At 36.3% G+C, this 12,928-nt stretch overlaps 1 protein-coding gene across 1 annotated transcript; it reads right to left on the reverse strand.

Moving 5' to 3' along the window:
- Positions 1-3,999: 3,999 nt before the first annotated feature.
- LOC105044117 (trans-resveratrol di-O-methyltransferase) lies at positions 4,000-7,235 on the reverse strand. Its single transcript, XM_019850039.3, is given in 2 exon segments — positions 4,000-4,539; positions 6,435-7,235. Coding segments are annotated over 2 exon segments (1,089 nt in total). The 5' UTR covers positions 7,221-7,235; the 3' UTR covers positions 4,000-4,236.
- Positions 7,236-12,928: the final 5,693 nt, after the last annotated feature.

Raw genomic sequence — 12,928 nt, forward strand, 5'->3', positions numbered from 1 at the left:
CCGACTGACCTTCCACTGCCGGCAGCCGACCCACACCTACCCCTCTCTAGTGCGCCACTCGTGGTCCCACCCTGCCACTGTCCTTTGCACCGACTACCGTAGGATCCATACCTATTCTGCCACGGTCCCATCCCACAACCTCTCTCTCTCCTCATGAGGTATCCACCGCAGCCCCACCTCGTCTTTGTCCGTGCCGTACCCATCATCTACTTCTATTTCTATGTGACCACCACCTCCGCTCCCCTCTCCCCAGATCCCGACGGCCGTCGGTATGAACATAAAAACACCCCCATCCTCTACCCTCTGTTTGCCAAAATATATATATATATATATATATATATATATATATATATATATATATATCCGTACAATCACCGTTTGAACCGACGATTTAATGATAATTTAAAAAATAAGATCGAAAAAAGAATATTTTAAAAAATAAAAAATAAAATTTTAAAAAAAAAACCATAGTTATGTTATTACAAGCATCACAGTTCAGCTGCCAAACATCAAATTCAGTGAGCTGATCTGAACAATGGAGTAGCTTCGCATTCCTCTCTTGGATACGAGTGAGAATAGATGATTGACAAGCCAAGAAAGGTTTTGCCAGGTTTGGGTAATTAAGCTTCGTGTCAGGCCTCGGAATTTGCCAAAGAAGAGTGGTCATTTGGCATGCTACTCCGACATCAGCTGTCACCCATGTCCATATAGCCCAATAATATTATAATTAATTTGGGAGAACCATTAAATTTGATATAAATTATTTTAATTATTATAAATAGAACTAAATAATCTAGAAATAAAATCTATCATATTAAAAAATTAATTTATAACTCACACTTTCAAAAATCTTAATTTGGACATACGACATGCAATTTCAATGATTCTTTTTTTAATTAGATAGTTTTTTTAGATCTATGATGTAGTGCCATCCCACCAGAAAAGTGACGTCTCAATGATTAGACTGAAATTCCTTCATTTGGGTGATGAAACTAGCTAGTCAACCTAAAAAATTTTCTTTTGGTTAAGATTTTGATTGAGTGTAGCTTCAAATCCAAAAAAAATTCGATGAAATGACAGAATGTAGCATTAATATAAAAGTCGAGATTTATCTTTTAAAAAGTTTTAAATTTTTTTAAATTATTTCTACCAAACATGTATATTTTAGGTAAAAAAATCTCATTAGAACTAGCAAAAGAATATGACCTATTTGTATAAGGACGGATCTCATTTTTTAAATATGAGATATGTACCTCATTTTTAATCAATAAAAATAATAAATAAGAAAGAAAATAGAGTTAAGCCCTACTTTGGAAGATTCTTTTCCTCTATCTTTTTTTTTTGTGAGATTAAGTTGAGTGAATTGAAGAAAATCTTTCTTCTTCTTGATTTAATCAAGTTGGTATGAGAGCATTGGTCCTCTATATCTGTTGACGGCTTTTAGTGCATGGTCCGAATGCATGAGCAGTATAAGCAATCAAGACAAGAGCAATCCGTACTTCAAGTATATTGAAAGATCAAAATGAGTATGGCTGTTAGCTCTTCCTCGATAGATGGTGAGATAAAGAGACATCTTACACAACTAGAGATGAAGATTACCAAATCATCAAGATTATTTTCAGATTGACGGTTCCTTCAGCAAAAGCAGTGCCAACTCTTATTGCGAAGCTATCTTCAATATTTTAAGATCATGAACCTCCATCTGGTGAGGAGGATGAGCAATCTAGAGATTCAAAAATTCTCTTCTTCTATCTTTTTCTTAGTGAGATTCGAGCTGAACGGATTGAGAAAAATCTTTTTTCTTCTGGATCGAATCAATATTTTATAAATTCTACTGAATTGCCTCTTTTTTTAATATATATTTCTTTATAATAAAATAAATATATAGTAATTTGAGTACCATCCCATTGATTAATTAGTTATTTATACTATAAATATTAAATGTTATTTCATAATGTTCTTTTAACCAAATATATTAAATTTATTTTAAGCAATCTAAGGCATGTATTTTCTCTCTTGATGTGAAGTGCATAATATTTCAACTTCTCATCTCTAGGATTCTAGGAAAAGCTTGAATTTTCTGGTATAGAATACAATAATGATGTTGGATGTTGGTGGCATTTATCTTAACATGGGCCTTTATAAGTTTCCCATGATTAAATGCATTTAATTGATTTCAACTTGTCAATTCATAGTTAAGATGTCTTTTGTCTTTGAATAAATTACAAAAACCCCCTGAGAATAGGTCGAAAATGCAGGTATACCCAGTAGTTTTCAAAACCTATAGTTATACCCTTAATATTTTAGTCAACCCTACAATCTAGCTCATGCTGTTAGACAGTTCATTAGTGTTAATGGGAATCTCATTACCAAATCATTATAGATTTTTAAAAAGATCAAAATATCATCGAACAAAATATTAAAAAAAAATTCTCCCAACTTTCTTCACCTCCTCGGCACTTTCCATCTTTTCCGCCCTTAGCACCGTCGCCAGCCCTTCCTTTTTCCTTTACGCTCGGCCCAGCCTGCTCAAGATGAGGAACGAGCATGCCACCAACCACATCCACCTCTATGATTTCTTCTGCGGGCCCAGTGCCATCTATGCCGACATGATCCCCTTCTTTGCGATGGGCCACATGATCCTCTTGATCAACATTGCCCAACTTTTCACCACCAGCAGCGTCGACTCCACCGTCCTCCTCACCCCAACCAATGCCACCTTCATACAGCTCATCGTCGATCGTGTCATTGCTATCGGTCTCCCTCTCCTCAGCCTCCTCTACCCCTTCTCTCCCGCTGCCTCCGGCCTCCCCCCCAGCATCAAGAACATTAGCGCCCTTTCTCCTCCGAATGCAACATAATCGATGTCACTTCTCTTCTCACTAGCCCCGACCACTACTACCTCCTCAGCCTCCACCATTCCGATGCTGTCATTGTCGACACCCACTTATCCTGGACCACCACCATCAAACGCAACCTCACAGTTCTCCACCTCTCCTTCCATGCTATCGGCCTCTTCTCCATCTGTGTCATGGGTGCCCTCCTCCACCACCTCGCCATCACTCGCCATCACTGCCATTATGGGCGACCTCACCATTCCCCACCATCAGCCTCTTCTCTGTCTGCATCATGGGCGCCCTCCTCTGCCACCTTCCCCCCTTGCTATCATCAGCGATGGCGATAACTTTCTTAAGGCAACGGTGATGGCCAGCTTCTGACCGACGGAGCAGTGGCCACTGATGCCATAGATGTAAAAGTGAGCGCTGGAAGAGGTGATGGTGATGGTGGCATGGCCGGTGGATAGGGTGGAGCCAATCTGGTTCTCGGTGCAGCAGGCATTGTAGTTAGGTGGGTTATTTTGAAAGGGAGGAAGATGTATCAAAAGTGAAAAAAAAAATAGAAAAATAGATTGTTGGGTCTTTGGGATCTCATAATCCACTTGAAAGTCTTTCTCTCTTTCTAACTTTTTCGCGCATTTTCCTCTTTGCTCCTTCAAACCTATATCCTTACAGCCCAAGCTTATTGTAGTGGAGAAGAGGGGGAAGGAGAGTGTACCCGCCCTTCAAAGCTCTCTCTTTCTTGTGGCCTGGTGTGTCTCTACGAGCTTTTCTTTTCAGAAGAACTTTCTGTAGCTCTGAATTAAAGATAAGAGATCATCTCTCTCTCTCTCGGCTTTTTCTCTATCTCCCTCCTCTCTTTGCTCTTATATGAAGCCATAGTAGTTCAAGGCAAGTACAGGGGTTTGGATGGATACTTTTTTATAATGAATGATAAATTAGACATTTTATATTTCTGAAATAGTTTGAATAATACCATTATATTTCAAGGGGGGTAAGTGTCGGTTTTGAAACCAAGCAGGTCGAACTGTAATAAACACAAACCTCGGGGGTTTTGTAATTTACTCTGTCTTTTTTTCTTTTCATTAGACATAATGAGTCCAGATTAGTATTATCTAAAAAGATTTCAACCATTAACGCATGGCAAACATCTGTAAAGAGATAACTAAAGAAGTACCTTCTATTATTTTAGCTCAATCAACTTAAATGCGGCAGACAAATCACAAACTCAACGAAGACCAATACAAACATCATAGTAATTCTACTACAAACAATAAGAACACCATAAGACATCCAATGCAATATACATAATGAAGATCTAAAATTAAATTGGAAGGAAGCAGCAAACTGATCAATTCATGGCCACTAGTATAGATGGTTTTCCTTATCTATTCAGTAGTCAATGATAAACCTCGATAATCGATCGCAAGCCTAATGCTGGTATGATTTTGTAATCGGTAAAACCTGCATCCATGAAAATTTTTTTCCATTCACATTCATTCCTTTCCTCACCTGTGGTTTGGACCATCATCTCTAGGTCAAAGAGTAGCTGTGTTTCGCCCAACTCAGGAAAGCCAATATCCAAGTCGACTACCATGTCAATAATAATCACCTTCCCCCCTTCTTCTTTGGATGGAATAGCCTTCTTGCAGCATTTCAGTATCTTTACACAGTCATCATCACTCCAATCATGTAGCACCCACTACAAATAATGACCATAAGAAGTTATCAAATATACGGGGCTAATTTTTGTTTTGTTCTTTTTTTTTAAGTTTCAATGTGTATTTCAAATTTGGAAGTTAAGTAAACAAATAAGAAAAACATGTAGGGATTACCTTTTTTGGGAGAACAAATGATGAATTTTGAGAAAAAAAATAAAATTCAGTTTGTCGTAATTAATTAAAAGAAGGATATTTTGCTACTTTTAATGGGGATAAGATATTTGACTTATTGTAAGAGGGATTATATTATTTATGAATTTATTAGCTTCAGAGAAATTGATTAAAAAAAAGAAAAATCTTCTCTTACACATTCTTAACCATAGCTTGGATGCCATTAATTAATGTTAAATGTTGTGTTTTTGAATAGTTGTAACATAAATTAATAATTTGATTCCTTTAATTTTGATAGCTTATGTTGACTGCACAGAAGAAATTGGTTGACTGGATTTCCTTTTGTTTAAACTTATACATAAATTACTAGGAAAATTTTTTCTTTCAGCGCTGAATAACTTCGGTTTGTAATTGAGCATCAAGTGGGAAAGTGGTTTGGTGGTGTCAAGGGAAATATTTATGCTATTACAAAGACACAGCCTAGCTGCCCAACATCCAAGTCGGTGCACAGATCTGATCAACGGATCAGCTTCACGTCTTATATACTAGCAGGGATGGCAATCGACAAGCCAAAAAAAAAATCTGCCATCTTTGGGTAATTAAGCTTTGGTGTCTTATCTGGCATAAATCTAGAGCACTCGCTTGTTGGGGTAATGATACAAGTCATGATTTAGCATGCAATTGGTTCTCTATTGTTTTTTAATCACTATTAGCAGATTGATTATTAGACTTGAAATTTTCTGAAAAAACTTAATTAGCTTATCTAAGGTCCAAATTTCTTGAACACAAAAACTGATGCTAGAAATAATTTTATATTAGAGATCCAAGGCCCTCATTATAAGGTTGTTGATTGTATTAAATTTTGTCGGAAACCATTAAGGGAGCTTTGGTATGGGATGATCATCACAAGATCAAGGATGATAAGGGTAGAGATGATTAGATCACTATTTTTGGATACACCATTATGATCCTACGTGATTGTAATTATTGTAATATATTGTTAATCATATTATTAATGATAATTTTAAATTATGGTAGAAAAATATTATTGTACTTTATATTTATTTAACAAAATTATATGACATATTATTTCTATTTGCATTATTTTTCAAATAAAAATAAATATCAGTATTAAAAATAATATAATTATGAGCATCAATAAAAATATTAATTCTAAATAAAAATTGATATATCTTTGTAGGATTAATAATTTATAGGGTTAATAAATATATTTTTATGAAATATATTAATAATTAATATTAATATTTATTATAATAAATTGTATATTATTTATAAATATAATTTTTATGGAATATATCAAGAATAATTTTGATATTAAATGATCAGTGAGCTTGAATTTTTTATAGAATCGCAAATAGGTTACTTATAGATACATGAAGATCCTTAATCACTAAACATGGCCCACCAAATATTGCGATTTTAAATTAGTAGGAATCAAATCACCCTGAGATTTGGATCATTGATAATGTGGTATCATTGTGGTGAATTCCATTTGAGTCTCTAAAGGCCATCTAAGGATCAAATCCAAATGTGATAAATAGAGGGAATATTCACGCTTGAAAGCAGATTATATCAAAATTCAGATCTTTAATAAAAATACGTGGTTTAAAATTGTTTTAGGTTGCTTTTTTTATTTTTATTTTAAACATACGATGTGGCAGCTGTATCAAAGTTATGGCCCTTAATTCAATCCTCCATCTGAATCTTCACCTAAGCTACCATACATGGTAGACCAGGAGTATACCTTGAGCAGCACTGCATCCGCAGGAGGGACATACTGAAACATGTCTCCCGCGACAAGCTGGACCGCCTCGCTCGCTTCCGAGCTTGCTACCACGTGAGGCAGGTCAAGGACGGTGCACTTCACCTGTGGATAGGCCACCGCGATGGCGCGGGCCATCGTGCCTTTTCCCCCACCGACATCCACCAGCGACCTCAGGCCTCGGAAGACCTCGCCGCACTCCTCGACAACCAGTTTGGCCACGAACCGAGAGTCGCTTGCCATCGCCTCGTAGCACAAGCTGTTGAAGGCCGGGCTTCGGCTGATGGCCTCCCAAACATCCCTTCCATGTGCTACCTAAAAGGGAGTGGCGGGCACCTTATCTTGCTTGAACCAACTACTGAGGTGATACCATGGGTTGAACAACGTTTGGTCGAGCATTGCGAGAACGAAGGAGGAGACGTTCGCATCGTTCTCCTTGACAAGGAGAGCAGACATGGTGGTGGGGATGTACAACTCTTCGTCGTGGTCGTGACTGTTTCCATCACGCTTCCGAGCGAAGAATCCCGAGAACACCAAGAGGCGCATGAGGCGGCGCAGGTCGTTGTTTTTGGTGGGGGGAATGGATAGTTTAGCGGCTAGTTCAATGAGGGAGATTGGCTTCCCATGGGTATGGATGATGTCTGCTATGCCGAGCTCCACGGCACACTTGAGGGACATGGACTTTATGAAGCTAAATGTGTGGTTCCATGCATGGGCTTGAGCTCTAAGGAGCTCCAAAGATTGGCATTCTCCATCTAAGGATTCCATCACACTCGCACTCTTTAATTTTCCAGGCCCTGAGTCTCTTATGGATTGTTTGCTAATTGCTATTTTGGTACTACTACTATAAGTAGGTCTTTAGAGGGGGCAGCTTCCGAATTTTAGCACCACCTCTTACACGTGAGATCATTAAAAAAACGAAGAATACTCTTACCCAAAAAAAAAAGCCGAAGAATACGGAAACGTGAAAAATCACCTATTGGATTATCTACATCATCTTTTAATATAATTGGTGATGCACCCTGCTCTCGGGTATTCCCGTTTTCCACGCGACTGCGATTTTATTTTCTTCATGAAACTCCCACAAAAGCGTATAATTATTACTTGGATCAGGTCCAAATGGACTAAAGCTAAATCCTACGGTGGATAACACGCCACCTTACCCGTAGTGCTTCAGCTGCACGTGTATTTTGCTTGCTCCTTTTCGCTGCTGCGTCAGCGGTTAAGGCCATGGCATCCTTCTACATGACTGGCTGGTGTAACACCAATTCCATGACTTTGGCCAAATTCTTGTGCAATGTATTGATTGGGCACCTTAGCATCACCGTGTTAGTATTTAATGATATTTTCCTGTGCAATGGATTGATTGGGCACCTTAGCATCACTGTGTTAGTATTTAATTAAATGTAATGATATGTTTTAGATTTGGGAATGATTTTGCCCACTCATCACGCAAATGAGAGAACACTTTAATAGCTCTTCTTCGCAGCCCACCATGGAACAGTGATTTCATTCCATCATTGAACAGGGCTCCACCTGCCGCGCATACTCGTACCTCATCACGTGCTCGTCCGTCCCAAAACAAAATATTGGGCCGGCAATTAACACGCGAGTACCGCGTTTTGTCGGCTCTCTCACTTGTCACTGTTCACCTCCGAGCTTCCTTTTCTTCGTTGCGTTGGGGAGAGAGGATCGTACTACCCTGAAATCCATGCACCCAGGTGCAATAGCACGAGGGATCTTCCAACGGGATCCTTCCACATCCAAGGTACCGTTGAAAATTATAAATTCAAGGAGCCCCGCTTAGGGTTGAACACAAATCAAATACATTCGAATTGAAAAAAAAAAAAAATAATAAATTTAATTAAATTAAAAAAAAATTAATTTATTATTGATTATTTATCATGTATAAATTATTTGAAATCGAAGTGAACAATTTGTAGTGAGTTCGAATGAGTTGTATCGATTTAGACTTCAATATATATTGACTCAATATTGATTTAAAATATAATATTGATCCACTTAATTTTATTTATTTATTTTTATCAATTTAATATAAAAAAATTGAAACCTTTAGAATAAAGTCTAAATAAAGTATTAAAATATTGAAGTCTAAATGATGCCATCTCAGAATGAAAGTGAGTTTATAAAATACTGAATCAGTTGGGTTTGATTTTATATGGATTAAAAGTGTAAGAACTGAATCCGACCATTAACAACCAAGTTTTTACAAATCCCAATCCGATTCCATCTGATTTATACCTTTCAACCAATCAAAACCGATGTTTATTGGGTCGGATTGGATGTGTTTCTTCGGATTTCGGTTATTTGCTCAGCCCTAGCTCCACTGTTTTCCTTTGTTACTATTTGAAGTCTTGCAAAAATAAGTGCAGCAATTGAATCAGATCAAATCAAAAAATCATCAATCGAAATTCGATCTAGATCAAGAATTCAGACTTCAATCCAATCTGTTTATTAAATAGATCAAATTAGGCTAAACGAGTCAAATAGATTAAATAAATTTTTAATGGATTAAATAAATTAAACATATTAAATAGATCGGATTACACGAATCAGAAATAGGTTAAGGAGATTTTTAAATAAGTTTAACAGGACTTAAATTGGTTAAATAAATTATCTAACACATTCGATCTAAATATTAAATGGATTAGATGTATCAGACATCTGAATTCCAAATCCAATCCAAATATTAAATGGTTTAAATAGATTGATTTGTTTATGATCCTAATCTATTTAATCTAAACCTAAACAATTTGATTAAAAGGAGTCTCATATCGATTCTGATTACGAACCAATCCCTACTCTCCCAATAAGGAACAAATCTCTATTCTGAGTTCGATTTCAATCACGAACCAAACATTTTAGGAGATATTGTCATTTTGATTCCCATTCTAATATATTTCGATTTTGATTCCGATCATGAACTAAACACCCCCTTCCTTCAGGTGTCTAAATAAGAAAAAGGAGTGGAAAAGGAATAAGGAGACAAGGTGGGTTCTCATTCTCAAAAGGAAAAGTCCCAAACAAAGCATAAGGGAGAAGAAATAAGAGAATGATGTTTTTAGAATTGTTTTTTAAAACAGTTAGATATAGAGTCTATTTATAGACTTTGTTGGCATGATCAAGGAGACTCCATAGTTTCAAAAAGAGATAATGTCTCAGAAACTAATGTTCTCTTTTGAAGAGTCATATTTCTTTGAAAAAAGTTTGTCAATTTAAAAATAATAATAAAATTTTTTAACTAACTAAAACTTAGTTCTATCTCCATCCTGCATTTCTATTCAAGAAGCTTTGATTGAATGTATGGAGACATCCATTTCAAAAGATAAATATTATCCTCTCTCTAAAAATTTGAGATTCTCTGAGCATGATGGGGACGATGGAGGAAAATGCTACCCTTAAATAAAACCTTGAACGGCTCATATCAGCTCAACTAATCAATTTCCACCAGCAACCTTAGGCCTTAGAAGATTTTGCCGCACTCCTTGACAATCAGTTTGGCAACAAACGGAGCATCACTTGCCATCCCCTCGTTCACCAAGCTGTTGGAGCCTTGATTTTGGCTGGTAGCCTCTCAGATACCCTTTCCATGTGCTATGTCAAAGGGAGTGGCCCGCAGCTTATCTTGTTTGAGCCAACCACCGAAGTGATACCATGGGTTGAGGAACATTTGGTCCAGCATTACGAGAACTTTTGGTCCCACACTCTCCATACATGGGCTTGAGCTTCCAGGAGGAGAAATATGTGGTAAATGGTGAGCATGGATCTCCTAAGGTGTGCAGTGCAGGCGTAGATGCCGTCTATCTTGTGATGGACAGCGGTGCTCAAGCATAAGCTATGCGATATGTATTGCACGTGTTGTTGGATGGTCGTCCATCATGTGACGGACAGTATCAATAGATGCATCGCATTTTATAATGTCAGATATGTGCTCTAGAATGATCCTATCTAATAATTTCTCTTTTAATGGATTGCTAATTGTTAAGTTGCTGCTACTATGACGTCCATTTGCTGCTCTAGCCAGCCCATTGCTACTCGTGGCCCGATGGAATTGTAAAAATGGTGGTTGCCATGCGTCGTGCGCTCGGTTTATATCTTTCGCGCCAAATTAAGATTGATTCACCATCTTATGCGACGTAAAAGCAATATCTGTGCAGTAGGGTGAGTGAGAAGTTCGGATGCTTGGAGATCTAGCCGTCATGTCGCAGTGTTCTGTCTTCTTGTGCACGGAATTCACATGGGTCATACCGAGGCACTGGTGATCACGTTGTGTTGTGTTTTTTTTTTTTGGGTAAGAGTTGTGCTGTTCTTTTTGCTTGTATTGGAATGTTCTAACTTTTGCTATTGCATACAATAAAGCTCTGACTTTCCTTTTTTTTTTTAAAAAAAAAAAAAAAAGCAGCTTAGATAGGTATAGGCTTTTCCTCTAACATGATATAGCCCCGCGTGATGCACGATATTTTTCGCGTGCGGCACCGGAGACGGCAAAGCTTCTCATGCTAAGCCACCCAACTCGCAGATGGAGAAATGGTATTTGGATTACTATTTATGGTTGGCCAACTAACCTGCATTTTTGTCGACCACATGGAGAAGAATGTTCGATCATCGTTCAAAAGAGTGGATCAACTTTTGTTGACAACGTTTTGATACATTTGGCTTGAAAAAATTAAAATGGATGATCACTTTTCCTCCATCACCATGGTTCGATCTATCACTGTCCTCCATAAGGCTCTTCATTCCTGCCCTGTGAGAGAGCTCAAAGTAGGTGACTGAAAGCCATCGCAAAGTTTGGAGCTGCATCTCTTCTTTGATCTTTCTGTGACCTTTGTTTTCTTCCTTCGCTACTCGGCCACTTGAGTACACCGCTATGAACGGCTATCTCCTTCTTTTCTTCTTTTTCTATATTTTTTTTTTTTTAAAAAAATTGATACTTTTGGGGAAGCATCTTACTCCCTTCTTGATTCCCTCAAATTAAAAAAAGAAAAGTCACGGATGGACCGATGACAAAAAACAAACAAAAAGTGCTATGTTAAAGGACATAATGCAGTAGCTCTTGCTGGAGCCTCTAAACATTAACAAACATATTTTCGCGAACCCCGTGGATCTAGCTGTGTCGCTTAATGAATGCTTTAATGTTTCAAGGCATGTCACATTAAATAAAATATATCACACTTGTTAGCAATCATACAGCCAGTCTATTATATTAACGACATCAAAGTGATCATGAGAATAAAATAATATTATTTTAATCCAACATTGTAAGCGAGGATGCAAATAGATAATAATAAATAATTATATAAAAGTTGTATAGAAACCTTGTGATTTAGCCAAAGAGACTCTTCTTGATTTGTTTTTTTAACTTGTACCCGCTGCATGCTATGCCAACATGAGTTGTCATCCATGACCACATAGCTCTATGAAATTATAATTTACAAATTCGGATGGATCGCCCTTTTATTTTTATATAAAAAAAGATTGCCTCATAATAAAATAAATATGTAGTAATTTGAGTAGGGTCATGTTGATCAATTAGTTATTTCTATTATAAATATTAAATGACATTTTATAATAATCATTTAACTAAATATAATAAATTTATTTAGACTATATAAGTTTTTATTAATGTGAAGTGTATAATATTTCAACTTGTCATCTCTAGGGTTCTACGGAAAGCTTGGATTCTCTCAGTAGAGAATAGAACAAAGATGTTGGATGTCAGTGGTATTTTTCTTAGTGCGAGCTTTTGTAAGTATCACGTGATGAAAGGCACCGAAGTTATTTTAATTTATTATTTCATAGTTAGGATATTTTTTCTTATTTTCTTTTCATTACACATAATGAAAGCAAATTAAGATTGTCCAAAAGGATTCCAACTCTTAATGCTCAGCAAACTATCTTTAGAGAGGCAAGCGAAAGAAGTTCCTTTTTATTATTTGAGCTTTGAGAAAACCAATCAACTTAACACGGCTAATAGTTTACAAACTCGACGAAGACTCATACAACCATCATGGTAATTCTACAAAAAGCAATCAATAAGGACACCATAAGACTTCTAGTCCGTTATATAATGAAAATCTTAGATTAAACTTGAAGGAAGCAGCAAACTGATCAATTCATGGCCACTAATAGATGATTTTCCTTATCTATCCACTAGTCAATGATAAGCCTCAATAATCAATCACAAATTACTTTTTTCATTTCAAATTAATTTTTTTTAAAAAATATATAAAAAAAATAAAAAATAAAAAAAATAGTATAAAAAAATAAAATATTTTAAAAAATAAAAAAAATAAAAATTATAATTTTTAATTTAAAAAAATAAAATTTTTAAATTTATTTGAAATAAAAAATATCATTTCAAATTACTTTCCTCATTCCAAATTATTTTTTTAAAAAAATATTCCAAACAAAGAAGTAAAAAATAAAAAGAAAATGAGAAAATGTCCCTCACTTGA

The sequence above is a fragment of the Elaeis guineensis genome, chromosome 4, assembly GCF_000442705.2.
Source record: "Elaeis guineensis isolate ETL-2024a chromosome 4, EG11, whole genome shotgun sequence".
Lineage (NCBI taxonomy): Eukaryota > Viridiplantae > Streptophyta > Magnoliopsida > Arecales > Arecaceae > Elaeis > Elaeis guineensis.